This window comes from Mytilus trossulus, chromosome 4, assembly GCF_036588685.1.
Source record: "Mytilus trossulus isolate FHL-02 chromosome 4, PNRI_Mtr1.1.1.hap1, whole genome shotgun sequence".
Classification (NCBI taxonomy): Eukaryota; Metazoa; Mollusca; class Bivalvia; order Mytilida; family Mytilidae; genus Mytilus; species Mytilus trossulus.
Window position 1 is genome coordinate 14,035,886 of NC_086376.1, and position 22,205 is coordinate 14,058,090.

The window sequence follows — 22,205 nt, forward strand, 5'->3', positions numbered from 1 at the left end:
ATTGCTTGATATCAACTCGAGTTATTTAATTTCAATATAATAATAAACGAGCCTGTGGCGAGTTTGTTATTACTATTTAAATTAAATAAAGAGAGTTGATATCAAACGATATCTAATTCTCCCGAGTTGTGAAACCTATTTCTCTTATGGTAAACATGCTTTTTGTGCTTAATAAAAAAAATCCGCGAAACGTCGACCCAGTCGCTTGAACATAACTGCATTGTGACGTCATATGTCCTGTTCGTCGTCAATCTTAAACATAAGACTTTTTTAAACATTGTGTACGCTTCAGAATGTAATAATATTTGAATAAGAATGTATAATAAGGTGAAAAGTTTGCGTATTTTCTATATTATTGAAGAAATCGCTTATCTCCGTTGCAATGGAGGAAATGTACATCATTGTGACCTTTAACTGTCAACAATGACCTAAAGAATAGCCAATGAAAATGCCGCAATATCGTTTCAGGAGGTTTCGTTGGCCAATCAAATTAACGCATTTTTTCGTATCACTTTTTCGTATCACACTCCGGACAGTGTGATACGAGAATTATCTATTCATGCGAGAAATAGATAACAGGCCCCAACCATAAGAGAATCACAATAACACAATGACACATTTACACTTGCACAATGCTTCAATGCACACGGAATATATATATAAACACAGCTGAACTCTCGCACTAACTATCCCTTTGAGTTCCCACACAATGAATATTATCCAACTGGTAAGGTTTATCACATTGCACTTTCACTAATACACTTCCACAATATTACAACATGCAACACCAGCAAGTTATAAACACCTTGTATTCTCACTAATACAAATCTATGAAGTATTCACACTTCCACATAGTACAACTTGCAACACCAGCAAGTATACACCTTGTATTCTCATCAATACAAATCACTTATATATATATATATCAGATTCACTTTATACATTGTATCACAATCACTATTGCAACATCCACATATAAATCCGAACACTATTTATATATATCCTTTGGAATCACTTATTTCACTCTACTTACCAGTTGGAATATTAAATCCTGATGTTATCACTTCAACGGTCCACATAAAACTGACAAAGTTTCTCTTGTCTTGAGCTGGCTTATATACTACCATATGGAACGGTCCATTATACGTGAAGGGGTGAAAATCAAGACTATACCAAAATTAGGGGTGTTTTAAGTAAAACATGGTGCTCCAACTATGGAGAAACTTATAAACATATAGAAATACAATTAACAGGGAAAGACAACTGCTGTTTCACATAAAAATAAATAAGCTATGGCCGATTTTCGTTACACTACCCACGCCTCAAAAATCATGCGTCCTCGCATGACTCCTTGAATATATCTGACATGCTGATAAATCATCTATCAAAGTGGTCATTTTTCATACCCAAACTCTTACCATAGTGCAGTCACTATTTCTATTGGACATATCTTCTGACCACAACGTCAGCCTACCAGTTTGTACATCAGGTCTTAACTGATGACATCACAAGGCACAACCCGTAGACACAAAGCCTACCTATGTCCTAATTCCTGTCAGCCATATCAAAACACATTAAACTTTCTTCCTATATAATAGTCACAGTATTTCTCTGTATTTCCGAATAAAACTGTTTAAAACTTCCTACTTCAAAATATCCCTATTTCCAACATGAAACTCTCTCCTATTACCGTCTGTAATTTTGAGTGTCACTACCAAAGAATAAATTTGACAAGTTCCTAACAAATTTTGCCTCTGCAGCGGCCCCAAGGAGCCTACTCTTATCGAAATCCACAGGAGGGGTCTTTTACATGCACAGGGTGTGACATTTTCCTGTACATTGGGCCTCGGATTTAACGTCCCCATCCGACGGACTCAAATTTAACTATGTATACTATTTACACTACAAAACTAGAAAACTATCTATATACACATATACAGTTACCCTTTCAAAATGCTTTCTCTTTTATGGCACATGACTACTTTCTTCCAAACACTACAGTATCTCTTATTAATTCAACACCATCCTTAATTCCTGAATCATTTTCCTTTTGCAAACAATAAGAAGCTGAATGAATAAAACTGTGACAGAGGCAATATTTCAATTTATCAATTTCACTTGATAAAAGTCCAATTTCCACCATTTTCTACCATTTCTATTTCAACTGACAGTCTGACTTAATGTTACTTCTTACTTAAAAAAAATGCACTATACTTTGACTACAAACACAACACACAAAAACTTTGAAAAATTCAACTGGTTCAATCATTTTCAAAAGTATTTACAGTAACGAAATCAACACAAGAAATCCCACCGCTGCCATCAAATTTGTAACGTGTAACCGGGCGATCAATGGATCCGTATCTGAATAAATCAGGATTTCAAGTGTTCAACTCAATGTTTCACCACAACCAGTTGTCCTATTCAAAACAATCAACACATTCATAAATGGATTCACTACGAAAAATATATACTCAGCACAATGCACATAAATCAAAATGTAAGGTGAAGTATCTCATTCACAACGCATAAACACACTGTATCATAAAAAAATATATATACACAATGTCACTTTGCAATCACTATGCAACATGTATCAGACCGATTTATTCACAATGTCACTAACATATTACTATACAACATGCTTACGGTCCTTTATTACACAATGTCACCAATAGATTACTTTGCAACATGCATCACACAACATAACTATTATACACTCTCATCCCTAACGAAACGAGTTTACCCGTACCAAAATACAATTAACCCATCAATTAGGAAAATTTAATACTCGAGGGTCAGAACTTGCAAACGACTCTAAAGCCCCCTGACAATTATTTAAGAAAACATTACTACATCTGACAAGTGCACTCCCTCGTGCCTGAACAAATCAAATCACTTTCTTGAGCTTTTGTATTTGGATGGAAAATACAAGGCCATGATTTAATTCTTCTTTGAATACATTGCGAACAGCTGCATTAACTCGTTTACGAGTCGAATTGATAGCCACCTGATTTTCTGCAAAGTGACAGTATCTACAAGGCAATATATCACTACATACCAAAGAGAGATTTGGCAATTACACATGTTATCGCATAATGTCCAACCTTATTTGCTCAATAAGCTCTTTTCCTCTGATTAAACCCAAATCGTAAGAACCCAAATGTATGATCAAAATTTGTGGAGGTGGATAACATCTATTTTTTTCTTCAACTGAAGGTAAAAAAAAATTCCATTTCATCCCTACTGACCATACCAATGAAAATTATAACCTTTTAACTGTAATCCGAGGTTTTAACCCCTGGTCTTCTCTTAATGGCTGCCCAATATACAAAAGATGATCACATGACCCAAACTTGACAGGGTTCTACAATGACAAGAATTCTTAAAAATTCTGTTTTGTTTAAACCTTTACAAAACATATTAAAATACAGTTTCGAAGATCTTCGAATCTATTAAATCTACCAAATCCGAATGTAACTCGTGTATACATCAGAAACCCAACGTCTCCACTTCTTAATTGCTGAATCCGAAGTCCCCATTCTGCTATAATGCGATGCTCTACCTATTCTAAACGAATGGTCTTTAACGTCACAAAAATACAGTGTTTTCTTAAGTATAGAAATAAACTGTAAACGAGTCAATTGAGACCTATTAAAATGTCAATACAAGGGTATGCCAGTAGCAGGATATTTAATTCCCAAAAAGGCACGCAACAGGCTCACATGATAAAGATCTGACTCTCTTTGAGGAATAACCAAAGTCGTTGAAATACCTCTCTGGTCAGCTTTCGAACTGCAAATCTTCAAATGCAATTCGTATTTACTATTTGAAAATTTCATTGACAAAATTGTGTGGGTTCCGATATCTGTATTCGTATCGGCCGTTAAATCACCTATTTTTAATAAAGCAAAACATGCAAGACTAAATTCAGAAGCGAACAGACAAGATTCATAATGAGTAGAGCAAACGGATGGGAGTGATCGTATAATTTTGTGCAAAATTTCTTAAGTACAATGAAGTATCAGGAGCGCGAATATCTGATAATTTGGGACTCTTCCATCGAACTCCCTCTAACATTTTAGAAACTTAAAAAGTACATGTAGTGTCAGTTACACCTAATAATTTATGCTTATGGCTAATCCCAAGCTAAGTATGTATTGATTGTAGATAATGTTAAACCATAATACGATAAGTAACCTATAAATTGAGTTAACACATCAATTTGTATAGGCCATGATACATTTAAGTCATATTCCTGGCTAAACTTTGCTATTTAACGACTCTAGTGCTGTCGAGTAAGTTTTCTATGTATTTTTCGCCATCGAAAAATGTACCAATTTTCCAACTTCCACCTCTTGAATTTCCATAGTAGGCTTGGCATTTGAGTATGTTCCTTGTCTGCTTGTGGTCCTAACTGTCTGAAGAGCTGCCAATGACAACGAGACAAAGCGTCATCAATTACATTCCGGCTACCCGAAATGTGCTGAGCCTTTATCAAAATATTATGTTTGAAGAAAATAAATACAAGTTTTCTTACTAAAATCATTACTCTAGCATTTAGATGATTTTTTATTCAAAATTATTAAAACTGACTGATTGTCAATATTGAACAAAAACTTTATATTCGCCCCCACATTGAATAGCAACGACGGCTGGAAAAAAATACAAAAACGTGATGTACAGTGGAGATCACTTCTAACCTCTCATTAAATCTGTCAGAATCTGTCAGGAGAACTGTTCTAGGACAGTACGTAGAACTGTCAGCCTGACACCTTTTAGTCAGTTCTAGGTTAGAACTGTTCTAGCTAGAACTGATTTGGTCAGTTCTACCTAGAACTGATTTGGACAGTTCTACCTAGAACTGATCCTGACAGTTCTACCCTAGAACTGATTTGGACAGTTCTACCTAGAACTGATCCTGACAGTTCTACTCTAGAACAGTTTTAGTCAGTTCTACTTCTAGAACAGTTCTGATTACAAATTCTACGGCTAGAATAGATTTATAAATTCTACGGCTAGAATTGATTTATAAATTCTACGGCTAGAATTGATTTATAAATTCTACGGCTAGAATTGATTTGTAAATTCTACGGCTAGAATTGATTTTTAAATCCGACGGCTAAAATTGATTTATAAATTCTACGTCTAGAATTGATTTATAAGTTTGAAGAACTCTTTGTCTAAATATAAAGGCTTCGGCAAAATAGCGATTAATATTATAAAGAGTTTTGCTATTTTGCCGGTTTTATTTCAAATTTTTCGTCGACAAGAGAACATGTTGAACCCCGTCATATTCTGCATGTATATGTGGCTGTTCCAAGTCTGGAGCCTGTTATTCAGTGATTTTCTTTTGTTGATGTGTTACATAAATTATGTTTTTCTTTCATTTTTGAACATAGATTAAGCCGTTAATATTGGGAAAAAGGGGGTGGGGCATTTTTATTTCAATTGTATTACATTTGTCATTTGGGAAGTCAGGATGGCTCATTTTACATAAAAAAATTATCTGACCTTAATCTTTGTGTAATATGTTATTCTGGCCCAAACCACCAGGGACGGATCCAGCAGTTTTAAAGGGGGGGGGGGTCCCGAACTAAATGGCCTCATTCAAATGCATTGATCGTAAAAAAAGGGGGTCCCCCACCGCTCTGGATCTGCCATTGAGCCACTATTAACTTAAACTGATCATATTTGATTTCATCATATAAATCTAAATACATTTAGCTGCAAACTGCAGGAATCCAGTTTATCTTTAGGCAAGGATACCATTAATGATTTCAAAATTTTATTTGCACTCAATTTATAGTACCTAAGCATGTCCTCTTTTTATTTAAAATATTGAATTGTAAACAAATGTGATATCTTATTACAAGTAGTTTTCATACCTCCGACGGACCTGTTATACAAAAATCTTTTGACCGCATCAATCTAAACTGACCTTATTTGCTCTTTCTTCCTGCAAATCTATATAGCTGCACAGTAATTCAGTTATAAATTTAGGTCAAGAGGGACTGTAATATACAAGTTACAGCAATATTGGAAAACAATGACCTCAAAATTTTGTTCACATGAATTTAAAGTGCTAGCATGACCTCTTTTTATTCAAAGTATTGAATCGTAAACAAATATCAGTAGTTTTCATACTTCAGACTGAGTCGTGTAATAACATGAATAAAAAATATTTTGACCGCACCAATCTAAACTGACCTTATTTGCTCTTTCTTTCTACAAATCTGCTTAGTATATAGCTGCACAGTAATTCAGTTATAATTTTAGGTCAAGAGGGACTATAATATACAAGTTACAGCAATATTGGAAAACAATGACTTCAAAATTTTGTTTGCATGAATTTATAGTGCCAGCATATCCTCTTTTTATTCAAAGTATTGAATCGTAAACAAATATCAGTAGTTTTCATACTTCAGACTGAGTTGTGTAATAAATTCGTTTGACCGCATCAACCAAAAATGACCATATTTTCTTTTTGTTTATGCAAGTCTATATAGTTGGACAGTACATCTGTTAGAATTTTAGGTCAAGAGGGACTGTAGTTCATAAATAACTGCAATATTGGAAATCAACAACCACAAAAAAACTTTCCCATTGATTGAGAGTGCCATCATTTCCTACTTTTATTCAAAATATCGCATCAGAAACAAACATCAGCTAGTTTTCATACCTCAGACAGACTCATGGAACAAAAATATGTGTCTGGGCAACAACAACCCAACCATAGAGCAGACAACAACCGATCACGATGGATTGTATAATTCAAATGACAGCGTGTCCTCTTTTTATTCAAAATATTGAATTGTTAACAAATTTCAGAAGTTTCGTTATATCAGACTGAGTCGTTTTAATAACAAAATTTTTTAACCGCATCAACCAAAACTGAACATATGGGACCTTTTATAGCTTGTTGTTTGGTGTGAGTCAAGGCTCAGTGTTGAAGGGCGTACATTGACCTATAATGGTTTACTTATTTTTAAATTGTTATTTGGATGGAGAGTTGTCTCATTGGCACTCACCACATCTTCATGATCTTCCTATATCTATATATTCTTTATCATGTAAATATATATGGCTTCATTGTAAACCAATAATATTTCTAAGTCAGGACAGATATTGTATGATAAAGAGGACACCAAATTTTATCCACATCAGAGCGCCATTATTTCCTCTCTGTATCGATAATATTACTATTTAAGGAATGACTGTAATATTTTTTCTGTCTATGAAGAAAAAACATAAAAAATTTGGTGCACACTGATAAATGCGCGTAGAGGGTTTTTTAACAGTGTGCACCACATTTTTTACGTTATATATATACATGTATAATATAATAGACAGAAAAAATATTACAGTCATTTCTTATAATTTAATTCTAAATTTCATTTTAACAAAATGTTTAAACCTTGGCAAAACATAAAAAAACGTTGATGATGTTACGTTCACATGACTAACTTATGTCTATGGGTGTTGATAACAAAATAACGTCAGAAGACCCGTTACATCCAAACTTAAATTATTAAATATTGAACCGTCACAAAAGTGACTTTTAAGTCAGTAGTTCATGATGTTTTTTTTAAACAAAACTATTTAACGGCGTAATCCAACACTCACATGACTGATTCATATACTTTATTTTAAAATGAAAAGTACATGTATGAGAAGTTCTCTTCTTAGACTTGGAATAGTATACTGACTATACTGGTCATGTATACTGTTAATATATAATTTGAAGAAGGACAAATGATTGGTTTTGTTTGTAGCCTAACGTCCAGTGGCAAATATTTCATTTATGTTCAATCGAGTATATTTTTCAGACTTTCAGGACTCCCAGATATTATTCATAATCGTTATGGATAAGTTTGGCAACGAGCTAATGCAAATGTACATAGTTTTTTTTTACGTTTTACAACACTGATTTCATCCATCCACTGTACAATTTTCGTTTGAACATTTGTCAAAACAGAATCCTAAGTCATGAATGTAAATCCAAGGCAAACAAGGTAAATTAAGATTAAATTTCCATGAATTAAATGCAGAGTTATATTTATGAAGAGACTGTTAAACACGGGGAACGAAGAAACGTAAACAATGATGTTTCATTTGCAATCTTATAAAAATATTTCTCCGATGAGTTGGATAACCTCCTATCCACTTCGATATTTGTACATGTAAATTTTGATCAGTAAAAATATAGAAAAATCCGCTATTATATATAGTAAAGTAATTGGAACTGATTTTTTCTAAATTCTAAAGTGCCCTTTCTGCAGTGACGTCATTTAGAACTGTTCTTCAGTCCTGACTGATTTGGTCAGTTCTGCTGACAGTTCTACAGTTAGAACTGATTTGGTCAGTTCTACCTAGAACAGTTTTAGACAGTTCTATCCTAGAACTGATCCTGACAGTTCTACCTAGAACTGATTTAGTCAGTTCTACCTAGAACTGATCCTGACAGTTCTACCTAGAACAGTTCTAGGGTAGAACTGTTCTAGCTAGAACTGTTCTAGGACAGGTTAGAACAGTTCTATGACAGATTATTCTGACAGTTCTAATGAGAGGTTAGAACTGATCTCCACTGTACCTCAAAAAACCGTTCTGACTCCACTCTCGAGGCCAACAAGCTTGCAACCATTTGCCATCAAAATAAGTCATCATCTTTCATCTCAAAATAGAGCGAAGTATATGTCAAGCTTCCTTTACGTTGCAAGTTGCATCAATTAACCGACGACAAAATGCCATTCCTGGAACAACGACCTAACAAGCAAAGTGCAATAACCCAATAAGCAACTTTACTTTTTTACAACCAAGTATAACAGTAATCCGTTGTTTTATCTCGATTAACTTACATTTCGGCAGCCGGAGCTCCATGGCGATAGTATCAAATTCTATGCCCAAAAATATTAAAATCTCACCTGGTAAAACTGTTTTCTCTTCTGCTAAAAAGACCCCCTCCCCCACACCATTTCTGGCATATATTAGTAAATGTTTTCAATAAATTGGCACACGGGTTCTTGCCTGCTTCTCCGGCGAACAACAAATCATCTAAATAATGCAGATATTCTTAGATTGGCTGCACTTTGCCGTATACTATGCAAAGCCGTGGACATTTTTTCGAATAAGGAACAACTGAGACCTGCCCCGAAAGGCAAATTACGGTCATAATAAAACTCATCATCAAATTCAAAACCCAACTGATCGAAATCATTTGGCCAAATTCGCAACAATTTGAAGGCGGACTTTACGTCGGCTTTGGCCAATTAAACTTGTGTTTTTCCTAATTTTTTAATCATCTCGACCGCATCATCAATACTCGCATAACGCACAGAAGAAAATTATCGATCAAACAGAATTACCAGTAGGGGATGAAAGATTCAACACTAAGCGAAATTCTCCGTCAGTTGTTTACGAAATGAGAGCAAGGGGGGAACAGCGAAATGGAGGAAAAGTTTGATGAGAAAATGGACCTGCAATACGCCAGAGCTCAATTTCTTTATTCAACTTCTTCCTAGTGGTCTCTGTATTCTTTAAAACACTTTTAGAAATTTTACAAGTTAGTGAAAATCTAGGCCCAGCGTTCATCTGATTCAGTTTAAATTCAAATTTAAAGCAACACGTAACTCTGAATCAATTCGGAGGTAGCAGCTATTTCCGGATAATCCAACAAACATTCTTCGAATTCACAACATTGATAGGGGAATTTTGTAATTTATATAAATCTGACCAAGTCAAACCGTCTAACCTTTTTAAGTTCTATAACTTGTAACTGGGTGTGTCCAATTACATTTTGAGCATTTGTGATCAAATTTGCATTTTCTTCCAAACGTACAAAGGCATCGGTTGAAATTCCGACATTTTTGGCGAGATTGAAAACGGCTCCACTGTAGCCACAAAAATTGCTCTGGTTATAAGGAGTCATCCCTTGAATTCTACCAGGATTGATATCCGAAACCTGACGAGATTGATAACTCGAGGAGGAATGAGAATGAGAATAATTGCTCATGACTACAGACGATGACTGACTGACATTCCCCGTCCCCACGCACAAAACCCACAATTCCTGATCAATGACACACCGGGAAGATGACGGAAAGCGCTCTTTTTTTAGACGGTACTGATCATCGTGCACGGCCCAACCGTTATTTGTACCCCTAGACGATGTTAATCGAATGCTTTACATAGATACCAAATACTCTTGGCTTCCATTTGATATCACTGAACATGATATATGTTAATATATATATATAATTATATATAAGGCATGAATATGGTGTTGATTGCATATAAGTTAAATATTTATCGTAAAGGATCGTAAGATACAGTCACAGAATAATTGTGTTCCTAAATACATCTAAACAAGACACCTATTCGACATTTCCATCGATTGAATCACCAGTGAAGGTGATACAAGAGTGAACATACATTTTATATTTATGAATACTTTAGATATCAACACAGCAACGTTAAATCTATAAATTTGCAAATCTTCCCCAGCCAAGATTCGAACTTGTGCTATTGGGATATCGATACACCGCCTGCACTGTGTGTCAGTCTTATTAATTCGGCCACCTAGCATGAACTAATAATTCAAATTTCAATGGCTCAGTGTTACCTTTCCTTGTCTAAAGAATCTAGAGTTAATTTGTACTACAGTACATGTATATAAATGAACAGTTGATTAAAATCAGGAACGAATAAAATGTTGGTCATTCGTCCATTTTCAGCTAAATTCTGCACGTGTTAACCTTTATTACGTTATATAGATACAATAAATAAGCGTTGATGCTTAAACAAGAAACCATGATATCGAATGGCGAATGGTTTTTTTTTTTATGAATCAGCGATTATCCATTGTCTATAACTTAAACCATTATTGAAATGTCTTATAAAAATTAAAGCCTTTTCTTAATCATGTCAATTAGAAGATATTGTAAGTGAGTTTGGATATGTCCAATGATGCATTAATAATTCTAAGAGCACAATAATGAGTTAGAAAAATAAAAATATAACACACAAAATCAATTCAAACTACATGTATAAGGCATCCGAATACTATCTTGTTTATAAAATAAGACATATTTGAATTCGTTTCCAATGAAATTTAAAAAAAAAGAAGTGTAGAATGATTCACGATTTTCTCGTACTATTGGAATTTGCGAATAATCGTTTTATTTTGTAAAATTTTGTAGTAAAACATATGAACTCATACTTTATTTTTAAAACAAAAATGGACAAATAGAATTTTATAAAAGACATTATCGTTTCAAAAATGTGAAATTGCCAATAAAAATCTAAGAATAAATGGTAAAGCTCGTTATAATAACAATAAAATGTTCTCAAACAAACTAAATAACAAAATAACAAAACAGGATACCTTAAGAATAAGAACAATAAGATAATACAATGATTCGAACATAAACTGATTGGTAACTTTAACTCATCTGTCTAAACTATGCTAATATCGTGGCTACCAACTTACACTTTACAAGTGCCTTTTAGGCATATATAAGGGACAAACCCTGTGTGTCCGTTGTACCGATAAATATCATATGTTAATTTATATATATGAAATAGACGTCTTAATTGTAACTCGATGTGTCGATGTCATTACACCCCAGTTCTATTGTTATACTTCATAGTTTCTATTTTAACGTGTAAATTGAATATATCTACTATTACGAATAATGGATTTTGACCATGGACTGACAAGCGGGATTTCTGTAAGCCCCTGCTTCTACATCCCGCAAACATAGTCCATTGTTAATCGTAACAATAGAAATAAATTATTCTTTAAATAGCATGAACATAAGAAATTACTAATAGTGTTCACCACAAATTGTTTCAAGATATTAAAGATATATTTTAGGAAATTCCAATAGCGAAAAAAAAATCATCTATTTTGAATGCAAAAAAAAATCCTTTAATTACTCCTTTGCTGAAAGTATTATTTTTCACCCAAGTAATATGTTTCTATTTAAAAAAAAAAAAAAAGAGGAGGGGTTTCTAACTCTCGGACCCCCTCGTTATCCTGTGGCCGATAGTGGTTCCGCGGGTTTGACCCAATTTAAAAGATCGATGTATTTGACAGATTGGAACCCCACCCCCTTTCTGTTGAGTCGGGAACTCCCAAAAGAGAGAGTTACGAAATATTAAATATGCATTTTTGTATGCTTAGCGTGTCTGGTAGTCGGATTTCTATTGCAGACACACTTATCCCTATATAGGTCCGAATATGAATGTTTATTTATTCTCGAGAAGAGGGAGTTTTTTTTTCTATAAAACCATAAGATAAAAATTATAGTTATGAATATCTTTATTAAACTGATACAGGTAAGTACTTTGGGTAATAATATTTCCTTTATCTTTTGTCTCTTCTACCAAATCCAACGCTTGCCAAAAAATGTCCGTCTCATACCCTTCCATATTGACAACTGCATGCCAGGACCATGCCTTTTTTTGTTTGACCTTGACTTGCTGATCCAGATTAACCTTAGGATTTTAATTGAATATGCAAAACAATCTTGACATTGGTAAAATATACTCATTTGTCAAAGTTTGAACGGAGATAACCAAAAACGTTACGAGTGGGGTTTCATGTAAAAAAAATTAAAATCTTATAAATCATGGTTTGAAATTGTCAATAAAATATATGCTATCGTTTTTGTTGTCTTTTTTTCATTTAATAATCAATGTTAACAATAAAGAGTTTAGAATTGGGTGTAAGTTACTTATACACCTCGGGAGACGGCGTGTCTGGATCAAAAACCTCGTCGGCCGGAGGGGTTTGTTATCCAGACACACCGTATCCCGAGGTATATAACTATTACGTCAGTTATGCTAGATTTAGGCACATACTTACAAGCCCCTCGATATAAGTTTCATATTATATACCTTTCTATACACTAACCGACACTCAAAGAAAGGTTCGATGTCCAGTGAAACAATTACAAAAACTAAAGTAATTTTTAAAATAAATTCTACTAGTTAATAGAAATCATTAAATAAGTCAATTAAAAAATAATGAAATTAGGCACACAAAGGGCACAATTACATATAATTTGGTAAGTCTATTTTAGCGGCAGATGTTAGAAGCGTTGATTCTAGAAAAAGAATCCACAGTTAATGAATTGACTGACGTCACCCCAATGGATTAACGGTACATATTATACAATGGATTTTCTCCGAAAATGGTTTGGTATTTATACGGCTGATTATATTGTCAGATTGATAAAGTTATATAAAAAGAAAATGTGGTATAATTTCAAACAAATGAAACAACTCGCCACAGAAGACCAATGACATAGACATTTACAACTATAGGTCACCGTACGGCCTTCAACAATGAATAAAGCCAATACCGAATGGCTAGCTATAAATGGCCCTGAAATGACAAATGTAAAACAATTCAAATGCGAAAACTAACCCTCGAATTTATGTACAAAAAATGAACGAAAAATAAATATGTAACAAAACGACAACCACTGAATAACACTACTGACTCGGGACATACATACAGAATATGGTGGGGTTAAACATGTAAGTGGGATCCCAACCATCTTTCTTACCTAGGAAAGTGGTGCATCATTACAACATAAGAACGAATGGTCCTTTTACAAGTTTACAAATACTACACAACTAGTCAGTGATAACTCATTTTAGATTATTAGTACTTACTACGACAATTATATATGCTATTCACGATATGAAACAACACATTCAAAGGCACAGGAAATCTTGTGCTATAGTCCCTTATGATTGCAAATCTTCGGTACTTCCACAACCTGTCAGAATTGTTCTGTACCTCCTCAAATCGGTAACTGAAATAATGATAACTATAAATATGAATCGATATCAAAATAAAAGATAAGAAGATGATGCCAATGAAACAACTCTATACCAGAGACCCAGTAACATTGACATTAACAGTTATAGTTCACCGTACGGAATTCAACTATTAGTAAAATTAATAACGAAATGTCAACCAATTTTACAGGTGCAATATTTGGATCTGAATCTACTTACCCTTCCGGATCATCTGCGATAAGCCCCAAATTTTGATGGGGTTTGTGGGTTTAGTATTTAGTTTTCTTTTTTGTGTTATGTTTACTATTATTTTTCTGTTTGTCTTTTTATTCTTTAGCCATGGCGCTGTCATTTTATTTTAGATCTGTGAGGGGGACTGTCCCTCTGGTATCTTTTGCCCCTCTTTTAGTCGTATGGGTACATCAGTTTTGTTAAAATTGCAACATAATGAAATAATCGATATTTCAAAAAGGTAACGTTCATAAACGTACGTTCACAATCATCTTATTGTGACCCTTCTTGGATACATGCTTTCAACATTTCACGAAAGTTTGAATTGATCGGTGAGATTACATTACCTATAAAGCGGAACATGACTTTGAGAGATAATGATAGATTTTTATTTCTTATGAAGCAGATCGCGCATTAAAAACACGAGTCCGCAATGGTTTCCATTGGTGTCACGAACCTAAATTATATTCAGACAAAAAATGACGTTGAATCAGAGTGGTTTCATGCAAAGTGAGAATTATCCCTATTTCAAAACAAAAATATCAATGCGATAGAGTTTCTAGTTTAAATGTGAAAAAAATTAAGAAAGGAATGCATATTTGTTCAAAGGTAAGATGAGTCAAATGTTATAAACTTTGGTTAGAGTGTTTGGGAATTGGTGGTAATTTAAATACAAAGAATGTTTTAATAATTTTTTAAAATGTAGTTTTATCATGTTTTTTTTTTTTAAATATAATCATAATTACGTGACTATTTCCATGCTTCATGTTTTGCAAAATTGTCAACCACTGAACTACAAGCTCCTAATTTGGGGAAAAGAATATGGCGTTTTAAAGTGTGCTTTAGCCGTCTCAAATCTGTATACGTTACAGTGATATAATTACACAACATAATGACAAACAGTCGCATTCAACAAATGTAACTAAAAAACCGGTACCAGAAAAAAAAAGATCAAACACAACCAACCAACTTATTTCTGACACGGTATAGGCATTCGCGACAGAAAAAGGTGGGACGGGTCTGGTTTTGTAGCTGTCAAAACAATCTGCTTGTATGACAGTTGTTTATTGATTTGTTATATTGAAAAATTGAGCCAGCAACCCAAATATACATGATAAGATAATGTGACAACAATTAAGATTCACTGTGTTTATACACTTCTCAGTTGATTGATACTAAATAATTCAACAGACCAAATTGATATAACAAAGACGCAAAACAAAACGGTGAAATGATGCACAATCTTTGAAAAGTCATTACATACGAAAATAAAAAGGTAGTATTTACCTAAACAAGGCAATGATTAAGTTGAACAACAGGAGATTTGATATCAACATATACATGGCTGCTATTACCATAATGGCCCAATCGTACTCAACACATCTCTCCATGTCTGGGTTGCTTTCCCATTCTGATTCAACAGATGTACAAGTACCATTGCTATTTGTTTCTCCTAATGAAACAATACAGTGAAAGATTTATGAAACAAAATGCAATGAAGTTTGGGAACCCACTAGTTAGTGTCTTACTTAAAATTAACAACACATGTTGTAAGTGTATGCGTCATGTAGTAATTTTCTTAGGTTGTATTTCATCATACGGCATGGCTTATATATCTCGTATAGTGTTGCAAACGTTAGGTCTATTTTTTCATTGCAATTAGCGATTTACATTAGAAATGTACTTGATGAGTTGGTCGCTGTTATTTCAAAATTAAAAAAGATTAATTTGATCATATGAAAATGCTCTTTTTCATCAATAGAGATTATTTTATGTTTTCAAAATCTGTTATTCAAGGGCAGCAATGAATCCAATTACGTAATGGTATATACTGATAACTGTATGGTGCATCAACATAAAAAAACACTTTTATTTTGTTTTTTGAATTCCTACTGAAAGCTATTTCTTTGTATAGATGTTATACATAGAGAGCTGTAGATACACTTAGATTAGTGCATTTACTTTATCCACTTCATATGGAAACAAACAATGTAAGAACAGGTTTTAAGTTTCATTTTTCACTTTTCTATAGGCTGATACTAATACAAATTATCGAAGATACTTGTGAGTGTGTGTAATACTTGTTGTTCAATCATTAAGATCACACATTTGTAATTACCTCTCAACTGGTCTAAAGACAATTCACCATAAAGTTGCCAATAAGGTAATGACAAAATCTTCCATATTCGCCAATGCTCCATGTCAGCTCCATTTTGTGGCCACATATCACGATGGTTAGGATACATATTGGAATGGTACATAACACCAGCACACACAATAAAAACAATCAGGATCCAACTAAATTGGAGCAGCTCCTTAAGCTACAACGTGTAGTGTAATGAGTTATTAATAATGAAAACATAAGTATTATTATTATTTGTTTAAAAATTGTTTTGCTTAAAACATCGTAAAACATAAATACAAATGTATGCACATTCCTTTTTTTCTATTGTCAAATTCGAAGTACAAATTTAAAAAATAAGGCGGATATTGCTGCCCATGTAATACATGTGTTTCGTGTACAAAAGACTTATCAGGTACACTCGAATAAAAAAAAAATGCTAAAAATGTCAAATAAAGTGAGAAGTCGAAGTGCATTGAGGACAAAAAAAATAGAATCCATAGATATATAAACATACCATTTTGCCAATCATTATGAGTTTAAGGCCAAAATATTTAAGGACCATTAAACTGTGAAAAAATCTCATATAGATAAGAAATAATCCAAAGCTGTAAAGTCGAATTTCCATACGCTGGCCACCATTAAAAGTTCGAACAAGTACAGCAGACACTAATACTGAGTATAACATCAATGCTAGAACATTCCAGAAGTTTGTCAGGTAACAATACAGACGAAACAATTTACGAGGGTGGTGGGTTCCATTTCTTTTCATCGTTATCACAATGTTTCTCTAAAAAATCAAAAACAAATACTCTGATTATGACCTACACTAGGAAATTACGAAAACATGGTTTTTCTCGTTTCTCGTTTTGTTTATATAGATTAGACTGTGGTTTTCCCGTTTGAATGGTTTTACACTAGTAATTTTGGGGCCCTTTATAGCTTGTTGTTCGGTGTGAGCCAAGGCTCCGTGTTGAAGGCCGTACTTTAACCTATAATGGTTTACTTTTTTAAAAATTGTTATTTGGATGGAGAGTTGTCGCAATGGCACTCACACCACATCTTCCTATATCTATTTTATCAGTTGTTATTGGACATTTATATAACTTCAACTTATTCAACAAATGCCTGGTACATTTTAGCTGCACATGATTAAATACGTCTAAAATAATGTATCATCGAAAGGCATTGGTATGCCGATAAGTTCTTCCACTGTATCGAGTTTGATGCGATATGAATCCATTCGAAACAGTTTAGTTTTCAAATTTAAAACACAAAGCTCGTTGAGTGTTTTAAATATAGTAATTGAACTGTTAAAAGTTGATAAATATCGTTTTGAATAAGATCGGGTGATGGAATATATTTCTGTAATGATTTTTAAACGACATACAGACACATTTAATTCTTTCAGTCGTATAATCTGACCTTATATGTGTTCTTCTATTTGACGCCGTCACACATGTTGTCCTTTTTTCATTATATCATAATAGGAAATTCAGGGGAAAACAAGAAGATTTCACGCCTTTAAGAGAACTGAGATCACACGATGATTTAATAAAATTATCAGCATGTCAGGAAAGGATAATATGGTTTAAAAATTTAAAAAAAAAGATACAATTTAAAAAGAATTCGTCCTCGCATGTATACACATGAAAGCATTTAGAGTATTCAAATAAATAATTAAATCCCATACATTATCATGGCTATGTTATAGGCAACTTTTCAAATCAAAAATTTGCATAATACATACGATTATTTCCTCAACAGCATCTGCAATTATCCAGATATATAGAACCAGCTCATAAACTCCTATATCATTAAAAGTTGTCATGCCTTTTACGTTAGATAAGAGGAATGCACTGTAAGCTATGATTATACCTAGCATTAAAAGCTAAGAAAGAAAGAAAAATATTTCAGTTAAAGAAAATTCTATTTGAAATATACTGTCGGATTTTAAAATTTTATGATTTTTTTTATCATCTGTCACTTTTCATGCTTTCCATTCATCTTTCCGTTTAGAAAAAAATCAATACCTGACTTACTTGGAGATAATTAAACACACCGGATCATTAATATCGTATGAGTTTATAAAAGCAAAATTTTAAATCAGAGCATGATTGCTTATTTTTTTCTTATTCGAAAAATATTTCTTTGACTGCATGCCAACTTTGTAATTAAATTTTGCATTTTCTTATTGCCAAGACTACGAAATGACTATCTGAATCTGATAATAATAATGTTCCTGTCGACATAAATGTATGTCAACGTGGTGTTTTCACGTCAGAATCTCCTCATAAAGAACTTACAACAACGGCATAACTGTCAAAACACAGTGAACTTGGTAGGACAGAGCACATAATCGTAAGAACATAACAGAACTAAAAAGATACATGAACGAACTGGCTGACGTAACGCGAATCGTTTAGGCGTTGGTTACAAATGGTCACTGTATTAACGTTCATAGATTAGGAGGAATCGAAACATATGTTTAAACATAAAACGTTTCGCTTTCATCTCAACTTTCAACCTTCGAACTTTAAACTTTAATTTGGCATTTATCTAAAGAAAGACATCTATTTATATATATATTTTTTTATGAGTATTGAATCTTTGAAAATAAAGTAATTAAAGTATATTTTGGTGTTGTGTTTCCGTAAGTACTTTATCAGACATAAAACACATATTTTATACAAGCGTTATGCATACTTTAACCAAATAAATTGATATGACTAGCATCATTATCGTGAATTCAGTTGTTTTGTCATTATGTTTCTGTCAAGACAAAATACTACTGTCATTGCCTCAAAAGAACTTGTATTTTAAATACATTTATTATTATCCCCTTGCAATTATACCAGAATAAACATGTATGTGAATAACTATTTCTGAATTTTTGGCCTGGCAAATGACAATTTTAAGATTACTTATTTTGAGATTAGTCAGGCTTTTTTTCAAATCATAAGACTGATGATCAATTCTACGTTCTTCTTCTGCTTTTTTGAAAGACGTAGTCGAATTCAAATAGAAAATGAAATTGTTAACACTGGATATTTACTGGAACTTTTTTGTTTAAAGCTATAATTATTAGTGTTGCTCAATACGGAGGAAACTAAAATACAAATATCTCAAAAGCAAAGTATACATGTAAATCTTAATTTGTTGTTTATTTTGGTTTTCTGTAGAGTTTTCCTGCCATAAAATCAATAGTGTTTCGAAAGTATTTTACAAAAACGTTTCAAAAGTCTCTTTTGATATTTGCAATAATTCAATCATGCATGTTCTATGTCAATGTTTACGTCGTATCTCATTATATAGATTACGCTTGATACAAATATGTATCACCACCCATTTGAAATTACGATAAGATAGTTTATAAATGTTCAAACCTCTTAAGATACAACGGAGACAAACCAACAAAATAAACCAAAAGTTAGCGAATATCATCATCTCTAAAAGGAACGTAAGGTATGCATGCATTTCAAGCGGACCAAATTCTACACATGACAGACGATTTCAATATTGTAAATCTAATGATCAAAGAACGCAATTATATTTTGGTAGTGAGTTTAGACACCTAATTATTGCATCTCTCAACCAACACGGAATTGTAAATGAAAAACGCATAATGAAGTCCATATAATATGAACATGCACTAATGTACAATATCAATTAAGATGTGTGAACGCAATACGATATAGCATTGAAACTGGCAGTTGTCAAATGGATCAGTATTTCATATGCATCTGCAATTGAGGTCATCAAATCTAGTATGTAAACAATTAATCTATGTAGTGATATTGTACATGTTTCAATGTCTTACAAGTGACAAGTAACTAAATTTCAAAAGCACTACGTATGTTGGAAATGGATTTTTACTCTAGAACTTGCACCTGAGAGGGCTTTTCGGGTAATGCTTAATAAAAAGAAAAACATCTCACATCGTAACCGAAACATTTAACCAAATTAAAATTATTTAAATACGTCATTGCTCTGAAACGAGTAAACAAACATATCGAATTTTACGATATGGGTAGTACCATTACCGACTAACGGAAAAGAAATTTGTCAAAGGGGAACGTTGAAATCATCACCAAAATACATATATTCAACATGATAGTTTGATATTTACACCTGTGTATAAACAAATATTTTGTTTTTTAATTAATATGTTTTACTTTGAAATATAATGTTTAAACAGAGCACAGTTTTGTCGTGATAGATTTAAAAATTGTATTCGAATTTTTTCAAAATAAAATTCCTTTACTCAAACGGCCAGGCTTAAAATATCTTACTTTTCACTCATAACGAAAAACTAAACGTTTCTTTTCATTAACCTATATGTAAAACATAGACCTACCATATTTTCATATTAAACATATATGTGTTGTCCCTTATTAAGACTTCAAACGAGATCATGTATTTTCCTTATATTGTGTTCAGTTTAAATTAACTAAATACTACATGTCAAATAGATACAAAAGGCGGCTTGAATTTGCATTTAACAAATACATTCATTCACAACATCTTACATAATGGATTAAAAATATCATAGCTGGTGAACTCCATGCTGCAAATGCACTGGAACGACGAACCAAATTCTGTAAAATAATAAAGATGAATTTAAGGACAATTTTTCAAAGAATATTTGCCATTTATAAAATTTTCAACCTCATGCAAAACTAATTGTTAATGATAAAGTAAGAAGACGTTTTATGACAGAACTGTCCGCCAAAGATTACATTTAGAAGATAAAGCAAGAATATGCAACATAACAACGGTATTCAGTAATGCCAACATGTAAAAAAATAATTGCCCTTAAATCATTTAACACATACATATAAAAAGGAAGATGTGGTATGATTGCCATTGAGACAACTATCCACAAAAGACCAAAATGACAGAGACATTAACAACTATAGGTCACCGTACGGCCTTCAACAATGAGCAAAGCCCATACCGCATAGTTAGCTATAAAAGGCCCCGATAAGACAATGTAAAACAATTCAAACGAGAAAACTTACGGCCTTATTTATGTAAAAAAAATAAACGAAAAACAAATATGCAGCACATAAACAAACGACAACCACTGATATTAAACTTTATTTGCATTTTATTCGATTTTGTAACTGATTTGTTTCGAATCTAACAAACATACAACTGCTCTTTTAATCTACTATTTTCTACATTTAAAAATGTCTGTACCAAGTCAGAAATATGACAGTTATTGCCCCTTCGTTTTATGTGTTTTACCATTTGATTTTGCCATTTGATTAGTGACTTTCCGTTTTAAATTTTCCTCTTGATTATACGTTTCAATATGATACTGAATTAAAGTATATAACTATATGTAAGCCTTATTTGAGTCTGGATTTTTAGTATTGGTATTTTTATCTAATAGAGTCATGCTGATTATTTTTTTTTTCTGCTTTCAAAACATTTTTGTTTGAACCCGTGGACCTGGAACTTATCAATCATAGGTCATAATAATTTTTTGTAAAACCATAGGGCCTTGAATGGAGTATTTCTAATCAACAGCATTGTCCTATATTAGTTTTATAAATAAAGTTGAACTCTTTGATTCGCTGTTGTTACGTCATGCCGGCTGAAAAATAAAAACTGTACCTATACGACTTATTTTAAATCCAGATTTGTAGTATTCGTATTTTTATCATATAACGTCATGCTGATGAAAATATATACTACATTAGGGAACAGTGTGACAATTATGGAATGAAGTAGTGTCAACCCTGTGATTATGAACTTATATACAGTAAATACTAAATACACCGTTAAGTGGTGCGCCTGCAAGATGCGGAACGTACAAATAAGGTATAACGTAACAGATGAATACACTACTGGTATCGATATCAGATGTGACCCGGAAATTGTTAAATATTGGCAATATATATTATGTGGAAAACAAAAGGGTCTGAAATGGTTTAATTTTTTAATTAACATCATTGTCTTGTATAAGCTATATAAAGTTGAATTCTTTTTTTGTCGTTTTTACCCCATGACGGCTAACAAATCGGCCCTCCTT

General features: G+C 32.9%; 2 protein-coding genes across 2 annotated transcripts in view; both read right to left on the minus strand.

Annotated features, from left to right (window-relative positions):
* Nucleotides 1-18,562, minus strand: part of LOC134716435 (transient receptor potential cation channel subfamily M member-like 2) — a 31,079-nt gene extending 12,517 nt beyond the window's left edge. Inside the window, exons 1-5 of the mRNA XM_063579432.1 lie at nucleotides 17,916-18,562; nucleotides 16,683-16,955; nucleotides 16,163-16,364; nucleotides 15,331-15,496; nucleotides 13,684-13,826 (exon numbers count right to left, since the gene is read on the minus strand). Coding sequence (XP_063435502.1) covers nucleotides 13,684-13,826; nucleotides 15,331-15,496; nucleotides 16,163-16,364; nucleotides 16,683-16,955; nucleotides 17,916-18,050 — 919 coding nt within the window. The 5' untranslated portion in view covers nucleotides 18,051-18,562. The remainder of the gene's footprint in view (nucleotides 1-13,683; nucleotides 13,827-15,330; nucleotides 15,497-16,162; nucleotides 16,365-16,682; nucleotides 16,956-17,915) is intronic.
* A 2,114-nt stretch (nucleotides 18,563-20,676) lies between these two features.
* The window catches only part of LOC134716436 (transient receptor potential cation channel subfamily M member 2-like), a 67,195-nt gene continuing 65,666 nt past the window's right edge, over nucleotides 20,677-22,205 (minus strand). Inside the window, exon 18 of the mRNA XM_063579433.1 lies at nucleotides 20,677-20,763. Within this exon, the coding sequence (XP_063435503.1) occupies nucleotides 20,677-20,763 (87 nt within the window). The remainder of the gene's footprint in view (nucleotides 20,764-22,205) is intronic.